This window comes from Plectropomus leopardus, chromosome 3 (genome assembly GCF_026936395.1).
Source record: "Plectropomus leopardus strain MGB_pleo_1.0 chromosome 3, ASM2693639v1, whole genome shotgun sequence".
NCBI classification, from domain to species: Eukaryota; Metazoa; Chordata; class Actinopteri; order Perciformes; family Serranidae; genus Plectropomus; species Plectropomus leopardus.
The window spans coordinates 19,819,798-19,843,561 of record NC_142178.1 but is presented as its reverse complement, the minus strand read 5'-3'; the positions used below and the strand labels follow the sequence as shown (position 1 = coordinate 19,843,561).

The 23,764-nt window shown below is 39.7% G+C and overlaps 1 protein-coding gene and 1 long non-coding RNA gene across 2 annotated transcripts in view; one reads left to right on the top strand and one right to left on the bottom strand.

Annotated features, from left to right (window-relative positions):
- The window catches only part of LOC121942083 (protein sidekick-1-like), a 269,452-nt gene that overhangs the window by 97,716 nt on the left and 147,972 nt on the right, over positions 1-23,764 (top strand). Inside the window, exons 3-4 of the mRNA XM_042485177.2 lie at positions 2,580-2,686; positions 4,786-4,933. Coding sequence (XP_042341111.2) covers positions 2,580-2,686; positions 4,786-4,933 — 255 coding nt within the window. The remainder of the gene's footprint in view (positions 1-2,579; positions 2,687-4,785; positions 4,934-23,764) is intronic.
- On the bottom strand, positions 9,024-21,932 carry LOC148189978 (uncharacterized). Its single transcript, XR_015776138.1, has 3 exons — positions 21,860-21,932; positions 15,253-15,437; positions 9,024-10,401 (listed from the first exon to the last, which is right to left on the bottom strand). It is a non-coding gene; the product is annotated as an uncharacterized LOC148189978 (long non-coding RNA).

Sequence of the window (23,764 nt, the reverse complement as noted above, 5' to 3'; positions counted from 1 at the left end):
TAGTACCATAAATATGTACGTATATGGTCAGGGGGAGGAGGAGAAGAACCAATCAATACATCTTCTTTGTATACTTTTCTCCCTGTATGTCCTCTTCTTCTCTTTCTTCTCTTCTTACTCTGCACCTCTCTCTGTCTGTCCCTGTGTGTGTTGGTTGGTAAGAGCTAAGCAATCCCTCTCAGCAAAACTGCAGCTGTGAAACAAAATTGTTTTTCACATCATTCAGAAATAGAGGGAATCTTGGGAACGCGTACACACCGAGGGAGGGAGAGGTTGAGCCAGCATTTTGTAGGCAGTCTTTGTTCGAGCCAGGAGGCGTTGTGTAGCTCTGGACTGCTCTCAGCGATCTGGCTAGTGTAGTTTGGTGAGGTCTGGGCTATGCTGAATTGGCAGGGTGCAGTGAGTTTGAGAGAGTGAGTGAGTGTGTGTTAGGGAGAATGTGTTTGGCCATCTGGAAATGTAGGCCTAATTTTACAACCTCTACATTATTTACATTCTTTTTTACAGTGAGTTTAATGTTTGCAGGCAGAGGGAGTTGTCCACTTATCAAAGGCATCTGAGGCAAGGAACAAAGCCCAATTGGTCTTATAGGTTAGGCTGGTGTCTTGTGTGGTGCAGTAGCTTGCTTTCATTGGTGTGTGTGTGTGTGTGTGTGTTTGTGTACGTACGTGTGTGTGTGTGTGTGTGTGTGTGTGCACGTGTGCATACGTGCATGAATGTTTGACATGTTGTAGAGAAATCTGGATAAAGGTGCTATATAAAAGCCTTCTGTTCATTTTACCATATTGAAAATAATTCTGGCCCACACAGAATCACTCGTTGTTCCTTTCCAACACCTTCTCTTTAGAATGTAATATGATTTATTTTATTTTCAATTACCTCTTATGCTGTTTAATGTACTGGAGAGTGAAGAATTCATATGAGCAGCGTTGTAAGTGAAAATGATTTACATTAATGGAAAAGACAGTTACTTTTCCCTTTTCAGCGTCAGTTCAGCAACAGTAGCCTCTTCTTTTCTACACTCTGTTTTACACATGGTGAATTGCCATAAAATAATCAGAGGGCAAGATAGGCTTGTTTTTAGGAAGACTGTTGACGAGGCTTCTGTATCATTTTCAGAATTGTATAATAGTTTTGGCTGACAAAAAGAGTTGTTTTTCACAAGGACTGCTTTTTCTAGCCGACCCTTATGTTCATTAAATGCTGCCTAATTGTGCTGGTAAAAAATGTGGCAACCTGCTCCACCTGCATTTTTATTCCGCGCAAACACATTGGTGAAAATTAATTTCTTGGGAAACAGAGTGACTCAGTGACTCATGGGATACTCAACCTTTATATCCACATTTTTTCATTAAATTACAAATTAAGCACTACTGTGAAATGACATGTTCCTCTGTATTCACACTCTCATCCAGTGAATCAAAAATTGTAGAAATACACCTAGTCATTTCAGTGCTCAGATTGATGCTACATGGAGGCTTTGATCAATTTGTGCTAAAGCTGTCTGTATTGAAAAACCTGATTGAAATTGTTCTTATCTTGAATCACACAGAGATTTTGACTTCACACGCAGGCCTGAGACTGTGTCAGAGAAATTTACTGGGAAATTATTTTATTGATTGGGACCTGTCAACATTGAAGTTTGTGTTTAGTGAGAAATCCAAAAGAAAAACTTGTTGGGATTTCACAAAATGCACTGACAGCTCGTCCGCACACGCTTATTAAAGTACGTAATGGAACACGGACAGAGCAAGAGATGCAATGTCCAATATCAAAATCTGTTTCAGGATGAGAGCTGCTGTGTAATGTGTCATTCCTAATTCAAATGGACTTGCATGTGTGAGTCTTTGATGTACACGTGTGTGTGTGTGTGTGTGTGTGTGTGTGTGTTGGGGTGTTTGTGTGTGTGTGTGTGTGTGGGTTTGTGTATGTTGGCAGCATACACTGACAGCCTGGGAGTTAAATACTTGGCTGTCCTGGTATTCATAATGAGCCCCAAAGCGATGTCCAGTTTTACTGTGTCTATCTGGTTTGTGTGTAATAAATGTGTGTGTGTGTGTGTGTGTGTGTGTATGTGTGTGTGTGTGTGTGTGTGTGTGTGTGTCAGCGTCTGTGCATGTGTGTATATGCATTTGTGTGTTTGTTCAGCATGGCACCAGCCTAGATCCTATGCCAAGCTTCCCATTAGTGAAGCACAGTCCATTAAAACCCCATTAACAACCCCTCTCGGTAAGAAAAAAAACCCACAAACAGTCAAAAACATTCTCTCTCACACACACACACAGAGACACACACAGACACACATGTACTGTATCTATGCACTCCGCCTTCCCTTCTGTTTTCGGGGAACTTTGACAACCTTAGGCTGAATCCATTCCCCGATCAAGGTCATGAAAGAGAATCACACAAGAGTGCATACATATGGACAAACAGACCTCCACTTTCTTTCCCTTATGTCTCGTTGGTCTCAAAACATCAATCCCAATGCTGCCTTTCTTCTTTTAATACTGTTTATTTACAGCCTAGAGGTACAACATTACACCCTCATCAAAGCTCTGTATGTGTCCGTCCATCTTAAGGTTGTCTGTCCCGTCTCTGAAGAGGACTGACGCTGGCCTGTATCAGTGTATGGTGAGGAACAGGATGGGAGCAGTCATACACAGAAGAACAGAGGTGCAGGTGGCCTGTGAGTACACACTATTATACTAGCACACCAATAAAGGAAGCTATCTTTAATTAATTTTTGTTTGAAACTGAACCAGCGGCAGCAAGCATGCAAGCTTCTCGATGTCAAATTGGAATAAAAATTAGTCATCCCATTCTGCAGTTAGAAATAGTGTCAAATTAAATTTATTGTTAATATTTTATTGGTACGGGAAGAGGAGGTAAAAAAAAGTCTTTCTGAATATATCAGACATTCTTCTTTTCTCTCTAAAGATGCACTTTAATTTCAGTTGGATTTTAATATTTTAATGTAATATGTGGAAAGCTTTTACCCAAAAAGTAAACACAAATGACATTTTTTAAGACTAATGGCTCGGTCACTTCAGCATTTAAAATAATGGAATCCACCAATTTAATTGAATTGTTAGATTAGTGGATTCACTCTTGGGGCAAAGTAAATTTGTTTTAACTTTGACACACAAATTTGCGCAGTTGATAGCAAGCCGTCTTGACAGTGCTGACCAATGCAGGCTGCTGTTGTAGGTTCGGTACAAAAACTTCTTTTGAATAAGCAGTTTGAACTTAAAGCTCAAAGCCCGTTTATGGCATTAACGTGCGTCTTAGGTGATCTGATCACCCTGTTTGTTTAAACCTGGGATTAGAATGCGACTCCACTTGTAATCTGATCCAATTTTCTCGCTCTATATACAAATTAACATGTAGTTTATCAGTTTATAACTGTAAACATTTAAAATAAGTGACTGGTTTGCTCAGCTCTCTCTCTCTCTCTGTTTATCATGAAACAAGCACACTTTGGCCCGCGGTTTCTTCGCTTCTCAGGTGCTAGTAGACTACAGCTATGGAAGCTTAAGTGTCAGCCAAGCCACAGTTAATGAGACTCTGCTCACACACACACACACACACACTGACATGGGTAACTAGCTTCAGATGGGTAACGCTAACTGGCATTAATAACAAGTTCTGCTGCTGCTGTGTTAGCTGGTGTTTAGCTGGCAGATGATGAACCAGCCGTTCGCTGGCCTGGGGACAGCTCCTTCAGCGCTGTGTCTAACCTGTGTAACAGCAGCAACAGAGGGTTTTTAAATCCAATAAGCAAGGACATCACCTCGGTAGGCGGTCCCTCAATGTGGCCCAGGACACACAAGCGTAAATACACTGCTGAAAAATTGTAGCCAAATGCCCTACAATAACAGTTCGGCTTGTCACTGTGTGTCTCTCTCACCAACTGTCCCCAGTGGGGAGCTCACACTCACGCAGCTTTAATCTCCTAGTGCAAGGGTAGCAAAGGGACTGAGTGAAGAAGAGCTGAGCCAATCACCAATTATCCATTTTAATTATTAAGGCTGGATTGCCCCATCAAGGATTAAGTTTAAGCCTGATTAAATTGTTGTTTAAGTAAGAATTAAGTAATTCTCTTGCCCCAAACTTTAGATTATACTGTGATTCAGGGTTAACTTTAAACATGCATTTGAGGATGTTTACTTTTACAATAGCTGCCTTTTCTGGATATATTGAGCAAAATATTCAAATTCCACAAAAGACAGCTGACAGAAAGACTCAACCCACTTGACTTTTTTGATGATGATAATGAATTTTTGTCAAGATACTGGTTCACCAAGGAAACTGTTTTGGAGCTGAACAGGATGATTGGGCCAACTGTCAAATGTTGTTTTTTTTTTATCTTCTATGATTTAGCAATAGTTGGTCTAATTTGGCCAACAAGGTTTTCTCAAAGGAGGAAAAATTGAGCGTCTCTGCCGAGTCATCATGAATAATGTTAAGCTAGCAACAATTGAATGTTTATTGTTACAGAAAAGCAGCCCTATAAACAGTTCACCTCCCCTCCTCCTTGCTTTTACAATTAGTGGGTGCCGATAGCATGCTGATTATATATGTATTTTATTTAAGTATTTGTTTATTTATTTATTATTTTAATTTCAATATGACATGTGTCCCCGAGTTTAAATTCTATTTAAATAAATCAACTTGGCTTTACTAAACAGAGATTCATTTTTAATTGTGCAACAGAGCTCTGCTTGATTTCATATATAAATTTATGGTACTGATTCTCATCCTCTTTGTATCTCTTTCCTCCTTTAGTTATGGGGAACTTCTCTGCTGAAGATCAGAGAAAGACAGTGACTCAGGGCCGAGCAGCAATCATCAGCCAGCCTCCTCTCACCTCTTTTCCCCGACCTGTCGTCACATGGTACAAAGATGGGCACAAGATAATCCCTAACAACCAAATGTAAGTGTCCTTTTCATTCTCTGTCTCTGTCTATGCAGACACACTGGTATAAAGTGTGCGTAACAAAATACTGCTTGAGATAAAATTTAAATTTTACAGTTCTTATCCCTCAGTGGTGTATTAATTAGCATGCTGGAGAAGCACAAAAGTTCTCTTTAATCCTTGCACACCAATTGTTATGAATAATAAGCCATTTAGATAACTGACCCTTTTCATTAGACATCTGTACAAAAGACTTGGGACATTATCTGGAGAAGATAAAATGGATTTTTCAATGAATCAAATCGTTTTCTCTTGTCTAATCTACAAGGTTATTAAGCAATTTTAGGTGCAGGGGAGATGTTCTTTTATATTAATTGTACAGCAGAGATATGAGGGTCCCTGGATGTGTTGTGTAAGCTGTATTTCACAGTCTTTTGTTTAATCCTGTTGTCTGGCTCCTTTTGAAATGCCTGTAATTTGCATATTATTCTGTAGCGACTACAGCTATCCTGTCACTGTCGTTATTTTGAAAAATGTCCATACAGTGTATTAATAATGTAATTATTCAGACAGAGTGGGGACGTGTAGGTTTGTTGTGAAAGGTTTTCAGAGTAATGTGCTATAAATTTAGGCAGTGTCTTAAATTATTTTAGAGTATGTACCTGTTTGAATCTACTCATCAGTAAAAGTAGGTGTTGAGATAGAGACCTTCAGTGATTTTATTAGGCTGCTCTCACACTCCAATATAACTAACTCCCCATTAAGAACACTAACTGCTCCCCTGTGTGTTATTGAATGAAATTGTCAGTGGCCTTGCCGTACACGTAAATGGCCAGACAGCAACTTTTTCATTCCTTTAATGACAGTTGCCACCCCACAAGCGCTTTTGAGAAAGCTTTGTGGAGTCAGGTTACATTAACATTTTTTTTCTTTATCATTTTTGTTGTTGGTTCACACCAAGTTTGACTTTGCTTTTTAATTTGAATGAACATGGAAAATGTCCTGTTAACTTAATGGGGCTTCATTGAGTGCCGCTTAATGATGGTGGACTGCAATTATTTTGCTGCACAAGACATCGCCTGCATTGAAAGCGTTTACTGTCAGAGCATCACCAACACAGTGCCCCTCACTAATACACCACAAATAAGAGCGCTACAACCACTATTACAAGCATGTAGACACAAAAAATGAATAACTAAAGAGACTGAAGTCTGACATGAAGGCTCCTAATGCTACAAATAAGCACCTGTCTGTCAGTATTTTTAATGACCACTTAAACACATCAAAGTAGGATTGACAGCAGGGCATACAGAGCAGCCCAGACTGTCTTTCTTTCCCACACATCTCATCCAGATACATTTGTTGAATTCTCAAGTGGTCAATGATGCGTTTAAGTGCAAGTCCAACCTCATGTCTCAGATGCTGGGAAAGAACTGTCTTGTTAGAAGTGTTGTCAGACCCCATTGGAAGGCAAAGGTGTTGCAGGGTTCCCGTGGATCCTTAAAAAAGTCTTAAAACTCATTCAATTAATTCATCCTAAAATAAGGCCTTAACTGGCATTAAAACGTCTTAAATCAATCTTTCACAAGTCTTAAAAATGGAAAGACATAGTGAGTAGGATATTATGAATGTTATTTTTTCTGACGCTGCATTGTAAAATTTCAAACTGTTTTGTAATATCTGTTCTTTAAGTAATTCACCAAATGATCTTCACATTAATGTCATGCAGATTAGGATAAAAGAAAACAGTCTTTTTTTTCAAACATTTGAAGTAGATTATCTTTATAACTTGACCAAAAAGTTCATCAGTCTGTGAGCCACTTAGGTTGGTCAGTACTATCTGAGGGGAAATAATGCTCATAGTAATTTTGGCAAGGTATACATCTCTAGAGTTAAAAAAAAAAATGTGATAGCATTGCACCAGTGGTATAGCTTTATGTGTGCTCTGATGCATTTTATGACACTACTGTAAAATATTCATTTCTGAACAGTGGCCAGTATAAAGTACCACATATATATTTGACCTAGTGGTATTTGGTCATCAGCGATCCCTCAACATGGAAATTTGTCACAATGATAGTTCAAGCGATTTTCATAAAATGTTGTTAAAGAATGTCTACATTGAAAACTGTGTTTTGCCTAATTTTAAGTAAATCATTTACTTTTTAGAGAAGTATTGTCAATTGATTATTTTGGAAAAGTCAATTAAACCATGTGTCACATATTGTCATATAGATTTTTAAAGAATTTATTAAGGAATTCAAATAACTAATTCGTTTTTGTACGAAATCCATATAAGTTTTATCAATGTTGTGATATTTTTCCTCTTGTAAATGAAGAATATACTCCAGGAATAAGTTTATAATAGCGGGTTTCCTATATAGTTTATGGAATGTCATAATAAATCATGTATGATATATATAAACATGGTATTAATTATTTAGGCTATACAGAGGAAACATTTGTGTTACATCTTTCATGAAGATATCTTATGTAATGCATAGGCACCATGTTTTCACTGCCAGTAATAGATAACATTAGTAGGGATGCTGATTTTCACATTTTACTTGACAATCATGTAGTCTGAACTTTATTCCCACCAATTTTTAAAGAGGCAGTGTCAACAAGAAGAAGGAACTATCAGTTTGAACTGTTATGTTCTATATATAGTTTTTAAAAGTGTGTTTTTACATGGGGTTATAAATCAAGTGGTAACACACAGAAAGCTACCACCACTGCAATGCTATCACATATTTTCTAGCTCTAGGGGTGTATATCTTGCCAAAAATCACGATGAGAATTATTTCCCCCAGATGGTACCATGGCCCAAATTTGGGGTCCTTGCTCATGGACTACATGCTTTGCATTACAAGAAATGTTTGGGTAAAATTGTCCCTAACCCTGAGTAATTTATCTCAATTAATGCTTTTTTAAAATTTGATGTTTGTAAAATTGTTCTTGAATTAAATTCCATTTTCCGTTAAAAATGTCCTAAAAGCCTTAATGCTGACTTGCCTGAAGCTGCAGGAACCTTCTGTTAGTGGAGAGATGATGCTGCAAAGAGCCATTGAGGGGAGCAAGACACTGTCATCATTTATAAATATTGATAATGGTGCTTATTATCTGTTTGGTAGAAGTCCTTCACTATCCTGGAGTGTGTAGAAAAGTCAGGGAAAGAAACTGAAGCAGATGGACTGATTTTCAAAATGAGAAAACAGCCAAGAGGAGGTTAGCTTGTTGGGTTAGCAGGCTTTTGGTTAGCGGGTCGCACAGAGAGGGCTTTGCCAGCACTAGTCTCTGCACTTGTGAGTTGTGAGCTCCGTCTTGATATTTCAGTTCAGTTTAGGCAGTTGGTGGATGAACCCCTGAACACAGTTGTAGTTGTAGTGGTGTAAAGCCATAGAGGGTCAGGAGTAGTACTCCAAAGAACTGGCTTCTTCTGAGCTAAAACGACTCACAGCACTCAATCAACTGCCATGCTCTCACGCACCTGAGCCTCATCACATAATCAGATAACTTTATTGGATGCTTACGCACCTCATAGTGACGTGATTTTATTCTCAGCCACACCTCATTATTATTTCAGTGATTATTCTCGATGAAAACAGTTCCATTATGTTAAGGAAAAGGACAAAGGGAAGAAGAGGAACTATAACCCCCATATTTATATTATTTATCTAATTTCATCCTGACAGAAATGGAAATCTTGACAGAGCCTGTAGATCTATGTTGACAAAAAAACAGAGAACTAGGGGGGCAACAGTGTGGCAGTATAGATTTGTTGTTGAAGATCCCCATCCATTAAATGAAGATAATGAACGCTGAGTTGAAGCAGTGGTGGCTGCAGAGTTTGCAGAGTAAGCGCTGATGTAACGGTTGCAGCAGCAGGTTAGCAGAGCATTTAAAACACAGTATGATTTGAAAATGAGCAATTGGCTGTCACAGTTTGGCAGGTGCAGTCGGCTGCGAGGTCTGGCCAAATCATCACGACACAGATAATGCTGTGGCCTGCCTTGAAGCCAGTATATGTATTGAATGTAGCTACATTGGTGCCATTTCTCTTTGCCCTTTATCTTAATTAAGTTGAGAAAAAAACTTGAACACATCCTGCCTAGAAAATGCACAGTCTATGCATTTTATTATCAAGATAGCCCATTAAATTCATGGGTTTTTTGAGCTCTTTACTGCAGACACAGTTCCTGTTGAATACCTGACTGCCTCCACTGAAGTCATAAGAAATTAACACATTTTTATGAAATACAATGTTAGTGACATTCTGGGAATAAAAAGAGGAGATGCTGTTTCACACAGCAAAGGCTATATACTTAATATTTTATTTAGACCATCTACCAATTTTAAGCAGAAAGAGGGAGGAATGTCACTTCCAGTAATTTGATATAAATCATTTGCCCATCTCAATTAACTCTATCGAGTGTCCAGGATAACCTCTCCCCTCCTCGAATAGATGAGAGAGAAACTGAGACAGTGAGAGATTCAAAAGTCAGTATTTCACATGATACGTTTCCTCACACCTCTGACAGTCACTGTTATTTCTTTAACCTTTAGCAGATGATAACTAGCCCAGCTTTCCAAATATATTTATTACAGTTTCAGCTGCAGTTTGTTGGTTAGCCACAATATAGCTCACAGGACATGACACAGGCATTTAAACCTTTGAAACGTGAGCGAACTGGTTTGATTTCTTTTGAAAACATGGCTATAAAGGCAACAAGCATCTTGGCAAGAGATGTCCTTCAAATTGCAAGAAATTACCAAATACTGAAAAAAATTAACTGAAAATTACAAAGAAAAAAAGACAAACTTAGAGAGAGACAGAGGGAGAAGATTTTAAAATAATGATTAGAAAGTAATTAATAATTATGTTACATATTAAAGGTTAATAACATTTACATTAGTAGCATTTTTTTCAGGCCATGCTCTTGGGTTTTTTTTTGTGCTAATTTTCAGATAACTTCTTCCTTGCTAATTTTGGGTGATTTCCTGTCAAATTGCTCACTGCCTTACATGTTTTTGAAAGATATTAAGCCACTTTGCTCAGGTTTCGAGAGGTTAAGGCATATGTATGTGCATCATGACTGGTTCGGTGAGAGTAACCAAACAAAAGCTGGTCTCATTTGAGGATAGTTGACTCTTTTCAAAGACTTATTCATGTAGTGGGTCAGATGTCTGCAAGTCCTGAAGGTCTTAAAATGTATTTAATTTAAATGAAAAAAATATTAAAGCTCTCACATCAGGGACCCAGTCCCAGATCCACTCCATTCTTGATTTCACTTTAAAAGGAGATCTCAAACACGGTTCACATGTACCGTGTCATACAGAGCTCTTGCAGGAGGCAGAAAGCTTCGTGCCCGACAGCAACAGCTCCTCCTCCAGCAGGAAGCAGAGCTTTGCCTCGCTGCTCCACCAGTCCCTGCTGATGGTGGTCCCCGGGGCAGCAGTGTCCATCTGTAGCGCCCTTCTCTACACTGTAGCACAACAGAAATGTCATTTAGATGATGATGCAACTTTACTCGGGTACAGAACAACATTAGTAATGTGAAAGTTGAGCTGCCTGGGAGTGTAGAGCGGGGGCAAGAGTACTCTGGGATGGTAAAAATAAGCTGTAAGTTGGTCATTTGTTTAAAATGTGAATTCATGTCCCATTTCCAACATAAGCAAGGGAAAATAGTCTGGACTTCACTGCCGCTGTGCTCCACTTAAATCATCCAGTATTTTTTCTTTCATCCTTGTATGTTTATTTATTTATTTTTTTTAAGATTTTCTTTTAGTTTTCGACTCTTTTGGTTGTGCAGTTATTGAGTTTTTTAGTATGTTTGTCCAAGTGTTTAATGTTCTTTTAGTTGAACTCAACTCTCTTTGATGCTGATGGGCCTGTACCTCAATAAGTAGTTCATTACAACTTAATGATCTTTAGTAAACGATCCAGCTATGAGTTACTAAATTAAAGTATGCAGCAGTTCAAGGCCATGTTTTAAGTCTGAAACATATCCACACTGGGGTAATGACAAAACGAAGTAAAATTAAAAATGGCAGTCAAAAATAGAAAATGATGAAAAAAGTTTGCCATTGATACATTTTACACCGTTTGATATTTAATGTCAATATCTAATTATTCAGTGGCTATGCAGGACACATGAGTAAAAAGTTAATGAAAACTAAAAGAGTCAGGGCAACAGTTTCCGCCCATCAACTCTTTTTTTTTTACCGTCATGTGATCAGGTACACACTGGCGTACAGTAATATTGGCAGTTCGTTTGGGCCAAGAAGAACTGATTGGTGTGCAACTTTGAAGCAGAGTTTGTCTAAGATTCAAGGCTTTCGCACCAGTACCTGTATCCATGGCAACAAGATAAAAATGACAGCTGGTACTGCCACTTGCAGCGTCTGGTTATGGTAATATATTTTGTGACATAGAAGTAATTTGAAGGATATTGTTAGACTGATAAAACATTTCATCCCCATTATTTTATATTTTTTTAACCATTTTTGTCTGTTTGTGCTCTTCAAAGAAAACCGACCTGTAGTATGACTAGAGGAAGTAAATCTCATCATTTTCAAGTATTAATATAAGAACTTCTGTCTCTGCATTGTGCGATGAAACATTCTGATTTGCTTGCACCCCACATACACGCTGTGATAAAGATTCATGCATAACACTTCCTTTGAACCCTCATAGAAAAGACTAATTTGCACCTTTCTTCACAGCTCTCTTCTTGTCTGTACAAGACATGCCCCCCCCCCACCCCATCACCTCGCTGTTCCATCTCTCACTCCTGTGTTTCTGCCTCTAAATTATTCTTTATATGGCTTTGTTCTCTCCGTTGGCTCTCTCTCTCTCACTCTGTCTCTCTTTTACGGTCATTATCATGCTACAGGATATACTGTTACAGAACCCATAAACTTCTGTTCCTGAATAAACTGCTTAACTGCTGTGGTGTACACACACACACACACACACACACACACACACACACACACACACACACACACACACACACACACTGCACACACGCACGATTGGTCTCCTCAGACCAATCTTGGTTGCGTCTACCTGGCTCAAACGTCTCTGTGTGCGCTCATGTGTGTCAAAGCGAGTGCACTGAATATTTGCACGGTTCTGCCTGTGCAACAGTGTGTGTAAAACTGTGTGTGAAGCCGTGTGTGCGTGTTTGTGTTTGTGCGTGAGGTTACGCTGGCTGATCCTGCGGTCCGGTGAGACAGGGCCAGATGGTGCCTGGCGGTTGGCTGTCTTCGTGGTGACCGAGCTGATGATGTTGTTTATGAAGTTTATTGATCCGATATGCATCGCTCCCAGAGTCCCCAGCCCCATCTCGCTGTCTGTCTCTCTACCTCTCCCACCGCACTCAATTTATGTCCACGTGCCTTCCCCTAACCCCACTCTGCATATCCAACACACACACACACAACCTCACCACCTCTGTGTCTATGCTTCCCCCATCCATCACACACACACACACACGCACACAAATCCTGTCTTGTGTATGAACATTCCCAAACTCCCCAGCCCTCAAAATACTGGCCAGCAAAGAACTTACAAGCTGTCACTTCCCACACACTCTGCTCTTATCTAATGGAGCCCACACTCCCTGCCCCCTCCATCTCCATGCTGGTCTGCCATCACTCTGATTTGCCACCCCTTTCCTTCGCCCCCGCAAAATGTTTTTCTTCCCTTCATCCTCCCATTTTCACATCAGCTCTGGACTTCAGACATATTGAGTATGTTTTCTCCTTTAATTTTACTGTCCAGCAGCAGTCAAAACAACTTCGGGACAGTGCTGCCACCTTAGCTGCCGCCGCCGCTACTGCTGATATATATTTTAGCCGTGACCCGCAGCCCAGATCGAGAAGAGCGAGCTGCTGCTTTTAATTAGCTCTGAGGCCTGTGGCAGATGGACGTGAAATGATTCTCATAGCCAGCAGCTTCAAGAGGACAGCCAGGAGGAGGAGAATTAGAACTCTCCTTTCTTCTTTCATCAGGGACGCGGGAGGCCCAGATTGATCAAATAAAGGCAGTGATCTATGCAGAAGCATGGCAGGGCAGACACCAAATATTTCAGTTTCTTGTTGCTGGGGAGTGGAGTGGTGCAGAGAGCGCTGATGTCACAGGTGGTCAGTGTCAGGGCTGGACCTTATGGGAAATATTTCTCCTCATGGACCTGGCCTAAGCAGCCATATGCTGTGGACATGCGTGTGTATGTGTGTATGTAGGCGTGCGTCTTGACATTTATTCATTTTAATTTGTCAAACACCACTTTAACAGAGGGAGCGATTCATTATTGTGCCTCTTTCTATCACACACACACACACACACACACACACACACACACACACACACAAGAGGCCTGAACAGAAGGAACTTTCTCGCTGTCTGAACTTTGAGCAGATGTTTTGTGTGTTTGTGTCTACAAGTGTGTGCACACAGGCATGTGTGTGTCTATTAGACAGACAGGGAGCTCAAGATAAAAAGAGCATCATTTGGAGGGAGACTCAAAGGATGTGTAGGCTGAGAATCCACCACATTTTGAAAAATACAACCGGCCAATTTACAATTTGAAAGGTGCTCCATCCACAGCTGCCCGGCTGCAGTTCATAATGACTCAGTTTCTCATGGCAGCCGAAGGGGAGGATCAAAGTGACTGAGCGAGAGGTAGACAAAGACATGAAAAAAAAAAAGTAACAGGAAATGAATATGGAGTAAAGAATTTAAGCTCATCTGAATCCATTGTGTCTGGAACTTTATCTCTGGAGCCACCAGAAGCTTAGATACTTTATGTGACTTTCTTTTCAATTATATGATTTGGTTACTTTTGGGATTACAAAAATATCCCAGACATGTAGGATTTTAAAACATAAGGGCGCGCTAAGGAGCCATGTGCCAAACTTGTCCCTACTTAGTCATCATGTATTGTATTCTGCAATCCCGCATTTATATATGTTTGTTCCTTACATAAAGTGACTTACACGCTGAACAGTTTTAAGTTTTATCCTGGTTTTGATCTTATACAAACATTTAGAACCATGTTTATTCATATCATTCTTTACATGATATTCACAGCATCCAGGATTCTGTCTGTCTGCATCTGTTATATTGTTAAATATCAGTTAATACATATTGATCTAAATATTTAAAACAGTTTAAATACTTATTTTTTGCAATAGAGATACACTGGTAACAACGGCACTTTGTTGCTCTCTCTTCTCCCCAACAGCAAGTTGACACACACGCACACACACACACACACACACACACACACACACACACACACACACACACACACACACACACACACACACACACACACACACACACACACACACACACACACACACACACCGCTGCAAAGTTACTACAAAATTCCAGTATCATGACAACACTAGTCTGTGAAGGGTTATGAGGTACAACATGTGGAGAAAGCTCCAAATCATATCAAACTTTCAACGGACATTCAAAGCACATTTAGTAAACTTATTTAAATTGTAGTACAGACAAATTGCTTCAATAGTGTGTTGCTTGTTGTCAGTTGTGGTCATGCAGAGATTTAATTATTGTAATATTTCCTAAATCAGTTAGCCAAACGGCCTCTCTCTTGCGATGCAATCTACTTGATAAACAGACCAAACTTTTAAGTCTGACTTGCGTGCCGAAAAAATGCCCATGTATGTCTTCATTAGGTGTGTAATTTCTGCCTGTGTCTGAAGCCTGTGTATTAATGCCATGTATTAGCTAGACAACTTTCTTGAAAATATTACATTCATAGAAAGAGTCTGGTATTGTGTCCTTTTGGGACCCACGCTGCTGGCCTCTAATTGACAGCTCACATAAGGCTTGTCATGAGTAATTGTAGTTATTACAATTTGTTGATTTTTTTAGAATACTACAATAAGAATATCTACTGTACATAAGCCAAAAAAAATCTACCTGACCAAGACCTGTTGAAGTTAACTGCCTTTTCACTAATGGTGTAAATGACGTTGACTAAAAGACACACCACTGTGATGCGATATGAAAATGAGTGTTTAGCATTTCACAGTAGATTTCTACATTGATTAATTTTAGAGAAGAAAATAAAAGCCGGACATAAAACAACAGGAATTCCTCTTTGACGCCTGCCTGAACTTGATATTTTCCAATTTACCTCTCCTCCCCTTCGCCTCTTGCTCTCCTCTTTTCTTTTCCTCCATCTCTCCATCCCTTTCCATAATTGAATTGCTCCTTTGGTCGCCTAATGTGGCGGCAAATAACAGAATGAAAATTCTCTACAGTAAACTCTTCCATTTCCACTTCAATATCTTACCTCTCTTTTCATTTCAGCGGAAATGTTGTTGCTCTGTCTCTCTCTTGTTTGCTTCTTGTTCTCGCCCTCTCTCTCACTTCGTCCTTCTTTCTTGTCAGGTAGTATTATTGGTTGTTGATCCCAGTTCAAAGGGAAAATGGTAATCCCCATATTCCTCCGCTGTCAACCTTCAGATCACCTCAGGCCTTAAAAGGGAAATGATGAATAGATTTTTAAGATTGTGAAAAAAAACTTGAAAATTGTTATGGCTTGGTGTTGTTTCTATGTTGGTGAAGGTTTTGGGTTGTTCAGACAAGTGTTGTTGAAAATTATTATTAATTCATAGAAGCCAAAGTCAGCAAAGTCTTAAGGTTATACACTTCAGTCAGAGACACTTGTGTCAACTGACCATTTACAGCAAATGCTTAAAGATTTGGCAGAAAAGTTTCTTCTCTTGAATAATCAGAGCAGCAATAAGGATACTGCTGGGACAACTGATCCCTACTCTAAGGTTCACTTTGTAGGAAATAAAATATAATGTAATAGGGATGTCTTCTTTAGTCACCTGAAAATAAGAATTGTTGTGTTTTGTTTACCTTAGAATGAGACGTTTATATCCACAGAGGGAGTGGGTCCTCTTTCATAGAGTCCGCCATGTTGCACTGCCATGTTTCTACAGTTGCCCAGAATGGACTAATCAAACACAGGCTTGAGATAGGGCCATTCACATTGTCTCGGCTAAGCATCAGCCACTTCAGTTTTCCCTACACGCTTTGCGCATGGGAGAATTTTCAGTTCTGAAGCCTCACCACTAGATGATACTAAAGCCTGCATTCTAGACCTGGAATTGATATTACGAGTTTAAGTTGGAAGTTGTAGGCAAACAGCTAATTTAAACAGGAAAGGTGAGAGAGAGGGGGGATGACATGCCGCAGGTTGGACTCAAACCCAGGCTGCTGTAGAGGCTGCCAGTCCACCAGGTGAGCCAGAGGTTGTATTTAAGTTTTGTTTTTTTTTTACCCCACACATTATAATTGGCTGAGAACACATATTGGCCCGGAGAGGCAAGATTTATTTTGGCATTTTGGCGACTTTACCACTTAAAGCAAAATTACTATGTTGTAATAGTAATAATGTAGATATATTACTTGCCAATTTTTTTACTTAAACCAGCAAAAGCAAAATCATTGTCCGGCTTAAATGAGCAGCTTTTTTAGCTGAATGTTTTGTGCATTGAGGTTAATCAAGGCTGAGGAGAGAAAAAAACATTTAATTAAAGAGTTTTTACAGTCGTTTGATCTTTAATGCAATTACTTTATGTGGCAGCCACTATAGTTAGCAGCCCCTCCGCTATGAGCTGAACAGTGTTGGAAAAACACTGACTCTTAATGTGAAACTGCTTTTTTCACTGTTTTTACTGCTTTTAATTACCTGTTCTGATTTTGGAAAGGCAGAGACCTCTGTGGATTATTTGGCTGCTGGTAAAAATCTCCTATACAATGAACACTGACACATCCTAACTGGGAGTTCACACTTGGCTCATATGGGAAGTGTCAGCTGGTTGCAATCTGCAATCCTTACTGCTAGATCACACTAAATCCTACACACAGCTCCTTTAATAAATACATACATGAACCTTGAAACCTATAAATACCAAAAACCTTGGAGGAACAGGAGGTTGGAGTGGTGGAGGAAGCTGCAGCAGTCAAATGATGTGGCATTAAGGTTATCAGCAGGCTACCAGTGAGAAGTGTCAGGTTATAGTGGCTGTACTTTTGTATGATTATGACTCGATGGTACTAATCAAATGATAGCCGAACAGCTGATGAATGAGTCACTGATTGTGAAGCATGCATGAAGCAGCTGATGCCAATCAGCTAATGCAAGCACGACTTCAGTGCTCTGCCTGAACAGATGCTGTCTTCCATTAGTTTTTGTTAGTTCATCTTCAAACAAACAACACTGTGTGGAAGGAAACGCAGCACTTCATTTGTTTCAATTGGACTACTCTGATAGAGAGGGTTTAAACAAAAAACCAACAGGTTCATCCATAAGCACAAATTCCTGGTACATTACTTAGCAATAGGGCGTTATATAGTATTTTGTATTTAAATTTGGTAGCTGATAAGCCTTCTTACTCATGGATCTGTAACTCAAACTGGACGTCCTGGATCATTATTCATCATCTCACTGGTATCTTAAACAACCAGGAACCAACTTCTTGAACTATTTTAATGCAGGGCTGTTTTCTGACTTGCCCACAGTGTACTTTTTATTTTATCTTTTTACTTTTCTTCCCACATTTCTGTCCAAATGTCTTGCCTGTAGCTAATTCCCCTGTTGCTGGGCTAACTGTAGGCGTGGGAAGTGCACGGACGATGTACCTCTTGTGATACAGTTGGACTCCCAGACAGTTTCTCTTCACCTGACAGCAGAAGAGTTTCACCAGTTGAGCATGATGCGTGTGGAGAGGAAATTGTTAAAAACCCTGACTTGCGTGTGTTGTTGTTTGTTTACATACAGTGAATCTGTGCATACATGCATAATGTATTCAGTTGAGATTACTAATCATCTCTCTAAATTTGTAATCAAGCGTGTAAATAATTGGAGAGAGGATTTAGTAACCTCGGATTTAGGACAAGTTCACTGCCTCTTTACAATTTATGTCTACTTCTCTTTATGTCTAATTTAGGTCCAGAGTCTCTACTCATACATTTTATCTGCTTGCAAAAGACTGTTTTTTGTTAAAAAATTTGCCAGAGGCGACTTATTCTACCACCACACTATTTTTCATGAATTTTGCAGTAAAGAAATCAGATGACTTGTTTAATTTTTAATGTTATCACTGTACTGCATGGGGAGTGGGGGAGCGACACATGTGGCAAAGGGAGACAGTGAACAAGGGGTTGGTTTAATTGCATTGCGTTTTCTGGTAATATTATTCATTGTCAAGGTGGAGTGGGATAGAATTGCATTATGAAGACAGCACTTTAGGGCCTGCTGTCGGACTATGAATATTCATTGCTGATTCTGCCAACAGCAATTTGTTGTAGCTTTGTTTTAAACTGTTGATGTGGTTTCCAAGTCTGCAGGCTATAAGTAGATCCCCCATGCATGCCACAAGGTAAAAACACTATGTTTTTAATAAATTACATTTTCTTTTCTATCACGGTGCGAAATTTGGTGGATATTTTAGAGCTGATAACGCTGTTATTGTCAGACCTCATCTTGCAGTCAGATATTTTGTTGTTTGCAGAGATAACAACCTTGATATACGTATGCATCAGGTGAATTTGAGATTCGTCTCATCTGTCCTCATGTCCCTTGCTTACAACTGTGTTCCAAATTCGCTGTCTTCTTCCAGTCACATTTCTCAAACAACTGAGGTAAAAAAGAAAACTTTTCTTTAGGTTGAAAGTAGGAAAGACATTAACTCTGAGGCTGTACTTAATGATTCTCCCAAATGACAGAGGCTTACTCTGCTTCACACACTCAAGGGAGGGAGACAAGCAGCAGGAGAGAGTGGGGGAGGAGGAGGAACAAAAAGCTCCCTAAACTGCAGGAGTGCGACACAGATGATTGCATCACAGTTGCAAAATATGTTACTATTAAATACTATGATTATATTATCCTTTAACACTTTGACTAATCGTCATAGTTGTTTGTGTCGCTGTAGCAGTAAACAAGTACTTTATGCACTGTAGCAAGTGCTATTAGACCATCGTTTACATTTACGAAGACCCCTGGCCCTGGTATTAAAATGCCATCTGTATCTGGATATCTGGATAAGCCAAAACATATGCAAATGCAAGGTGTAAACACACGCGGTACACATTATCATAGAAGTGTGACTGAATTTGCAATTGCTCACATTTTGTTCTCAGGCAGAGTCATTTACAGTAGTTGTATGCAGTTCACACAATGTGTTCAGATTTGTGAAGGAATACCATTCGGTCTGCAGAACCGTCATGACTCACTCTGAAGTTTGCCGTGCACTCCGCTTCACAGAGGCACTCTGCCATGATCAGGGTACAGTAGTACTGAAGCATTCACAGCAGCTCCAAACCCCCTTTTTATGGCAAAAAAAACTACCTGCCTGTCATTTGTTTCGCCTCCTGCAAGAGACAGCCTGTTCTGACTCAAATAAAAAATAAATGCAGGCTGTGCTATATCACGTCAAATGTCCCCATACCCATCAAGTCTGTTTTTAGCCATGTTAGTGTCGTGGCTCTAGGAGTGGCTATGTAGTTTGGTGCACCATTTTAGTCCGCACTGAAATATCTCAAGAAATATTGGATAGATTGCCATGAAATATTATACAGATATTCATGGTCTCAGAATGGGGAATCTAACTGATTTTGGAGATACTGTGACTTTACCCTAGCACCACCAGAAGGTTGACATTTTTAAGACTGAAATATCTTTACTATTGCCTTGCCATTAAAATCTATTACTTATAGGGGTGCCCAGTAGCTCACCTGGTTGAGCGGGCGCCTCATGTACAAAGGCTGTGTCCTTGTTGCAGCGGCTGCAGGTTTTTGTAGTGTCACATCACCTGTAGAATGACTCATTTCACTTTCGAGAATTGATCCATTCGGCCATTTTGATTTTAATTTTATCCCTGTTCAGGTTAGGGGAGGGCTAAACTAGAGTATAGCAGCTTGGCCAGTGGAAGTTTGCTGCTTAACAGCTGTAAATCTGGACATCTTCATACCGTGTAAATTGATTTTTTTGGCTTGAGCGCCTTCAAATGCCTAAATCCAGTTGTTTTATACTTCCATGGCCTCAGCTGTGGCTTGTATTTGCTGCTAATTAGCAAATCTTGGTATGCTAACGCACTTAAGGAAAACAGCAAACACAACAAACACTGCGAATCATCTACACTTGGAAATGTATTTGTGAGCATGTTAGCATGCTTGAGTCAGGATTAGCTCAAAGCACGCTACTGTTCTTATGTACAGCCTCACTGAGCTGCTTGCACGGCTGTAGAGAGTTGTCGACAGTGTCACTCCCATACTCCCCAAGTGCTTTGAAAAGTGTGGGCAAACATGACTTCTAGTCACGGTGCAGACAAGAATGCATACAAATAGCTGTTAATAAGTATGGACAGTGATCTCATTTTACTACCAGGTGTAAATTGAGCTCTAATTCTTTGACACGTGTAATTCTTTTGCTCTTTAATACTCATGTTTTTATATGTTCCCACGTGTGTGTGTGTGTGTGTGCACAAGCCTGCAGGATCTGGGTTTAGTGATTCTCTGCTAATCTATTCCTGTCTGCCAGAGAGCAGCTGCTTCTGTCTCAACTGATCACTCAAAGAAAGAGAAAACAGAGAGAGAGAGTGAGATAGAGAGAGAGAGTGTTTGTGTGTGAGAGAGAGAGGTGTGACTGTGTGAGTGTGACTCTGTGTGTGTGTGACTGTGACTGTGTCCAGCCTGTGTAGCTCATGCTGATGATGATTAATACCATGGATATGTATCTTTGAAAGGTTCAATGTCTTTTGTCTTTATGTCTGATCCTCTGCGTTCCCTTTTCCTCCACCTCTCTTCATCTTCTTTCTGTCTCTACTTGTGCCTCCCTGCCTATATCCTATATCATCTCAGGAATCATTACACCCCCATTAACGTCTGAACCAACACACTCCCACCTGCCAGCTCATGTGTGTGCATTGTGTGTGCGTGTCCTCTGTCTGAAGTCGTTAAATATTCTAAAGACAAAGACCTCTTTTAATTATCCACTAATCACACTTTTAATTACCTGCCACACACACATCCATCATTGACCGGACTGTACACACATGCGCTCTTACACACACTCATACTCCCTAAGCTCACGCTCACATCTGTCATTGGGAAGAGTTCTTAACCTATCGACAAAACTGAGAGAGGGAAACAAAGCGGAGAAAAAGAGAGAGTAAGGAAGAGGAGTGACTGATGAGGATCTGGTTTTGACACTCATTAGAAGCTGCAGGTTTTGATCATAGAAGAGACCATGGAGCAAAACCCTAACCCTAACAAAACTCTCTAAAGACATTATATAAGTCCATGTCTGTACCCCATCCTCTACACCACTGATAAATGAATAAATAAATAAAATATTTCCTAAGCCAAATATCCCCAAGATAGCCGGATAAAAACAACAGAATAGTGATTGACTGGTTAATATCAGAGCACCACAACGACATCCTCAAGATCAGAGAGCTGGATCAATAAGCAGAAGGTCAGAAGTTTCCTTTCTCTAAAAGACAAATAATGGCAAAATTTTAGCACTCTGGAAATTACGCTCTCGCTTTCTGTGCTCTGACCTCTCTGCTCGTGTATTCACGTGGGAGTTTTGTGTTTATGGCTCGGGGGCTTGTGTCAAGAAATAAATGCATTCACAGTGCTGAAGGTGGTGACCCAATGTCCTCGGTTTTTAGTTCAAACACTTAGCTATCCATCCTTATTGAAGAATACTTGTTTTTCCTTCTTCTTCTCCCGCTTTCTTAGTAAACACTGCTCGGTCAGGTTTCATCATTTGCACCTCGACTCAACAGATAATTACAGTGTACCACAACCATTAACTCAAGCACACAAATATATATACATTGGTGCGCATAATGTAACACATAAGCATACACATTACTCACACTCACGTAAGCCTCTCATTTCCTGCTGCTGCAGAACCAGCATTCACAATTACATTTACATCAGATGTCTTTTTTGGACTTTGATTTCTTGGGCAATTTCCTGGCTCCAAAAAAGGGCTTTCACCAAAGTGGGTGGAGAGTTGTAGCTGAGGTTGTATTTATGTCGAGTAGTTGGCACACACTGCAATGATGGTACCTTTTGAGCATGAAATTGAGCTTGGTTTTTCACCTGTTATTACAAACGCAAGAGGAAAGAGGAATTTGTGCAGTTTTAGTTGGTGGCGGAGGGGCATACATGGATCTTTCAAAAATCACAAAAAACCCTCTCATGTTTCCTCTCATTTTTCTCACTTAGATGTTTTAGTATAGCACACTTCAATGTTTAAGTTAAGGGCTGTCAGCGTTAACGCATTAATCGTTAATATGATTAAGTGATACGATTAAGGTCCGTAATTAACATGGAATTTTTTAAAAATTGCTTAATTGCCGGCTGACATTCCTGTCTTTAAGAGGACGTACCAGGCTGAGTTTTAAAGCTAGAGTGATGATACAGTTATCATATGAAAATAGAAGACCTAATGCAGCGTTGGCAACAATGTCATGCTGATAACTGATGTTTGTCCGTAAGGGAAAGGGCAGAATGATGCTCCAAAGTTATGCTAAATTTTAGTGTTGGAAAAACGGCATGGCCATTTCACAGTGGTCCCTTGACCTCTGACCTACAGATATCTGAATGAAAATGGGTTCTGTGTTTACCCACGAGTCTCCCCTTTACTGACATGCCCACTTCATGCTAGTCCCATGCAGTTTTTTTTGCAGTCATTTGATTCCTAATCAGATCAATCTGGTAAAAATCACTTTACCTTGTCAATACAGACTTCAAAACTGTTTTGTTAAGCAAAATAATGGAATTGAAAACACAATTAAAAAATGCGATTACCCGCGAATCATTATTGAAATTCTGTGATTATTCACGATTTTTAAAAACATAATGGTTTGTCAGCCCTTATTTAAATGCACATCAATGGAGGAGTCTGTACTGGGTTAGATTAATGGGTAGTTCTCACCAAAAGACATGCATACACACATATACATGCTGGCCTATACTGGCTAAGGTACACCTTTTATTTAGAGCCATTTCAGTGGATGCCAGTGCCCTGAGCTTGTGCCTGCGAATGTTTGCCCAGTTTCAAATAAACAGACACAGCAGTCTCTGTCACACTGTATGGCTTTGTCGAAGGAACAGGTCAGTGTGAGTGATACATTCACTGACAATTCAGCTGCAGGCTTTGTTCACATTAGAAGATGTATGAGAGCCAGTGTGTGTGTGTGGTTATGTTTGTTACAGAATAATGTAGATTAAAATGTTTTCACCTGTAGGCAGAATCATTTTTTTCGCATTGTATTGATTTCCCATCACCATGGTGACAAGTGTATCAGTTAAAAACCCTTGTTTTACAGGAGATGCTGTAAGTGTGTGGTTGTGTCGGCATTGATAATAAAGCAGAAACATTTTTGCTTGTTTACTCTGTACTATTACAACTGACCTTTAAAGCTCCAGGACGCTATTTGTCTACATTTAAATGGCAATATGTGGTTTTGTTTTTATAGATCATCAGTGTGACTCTTTGCACACGTTTACATACACTCAGTACCTGGTATTGATTACATGTTGTGTGTCAAATTGCTATACAGAGATTAAGCTATACCCAGAGACAGGCAAGTATACACAGCAGACAACGTAAGAATGTAAATCAATCATGATCAATACTGTAATACAACTTTTTTATTAGGCAGTCTACTGTAAATTATGAGATGATGAGAAACGATATCCCTTTAAAGTCTATGGTTGTATTACGAGATTATGGACAGTGTTGCAAATTAGTGACCTGAAGGCTTTCTGAA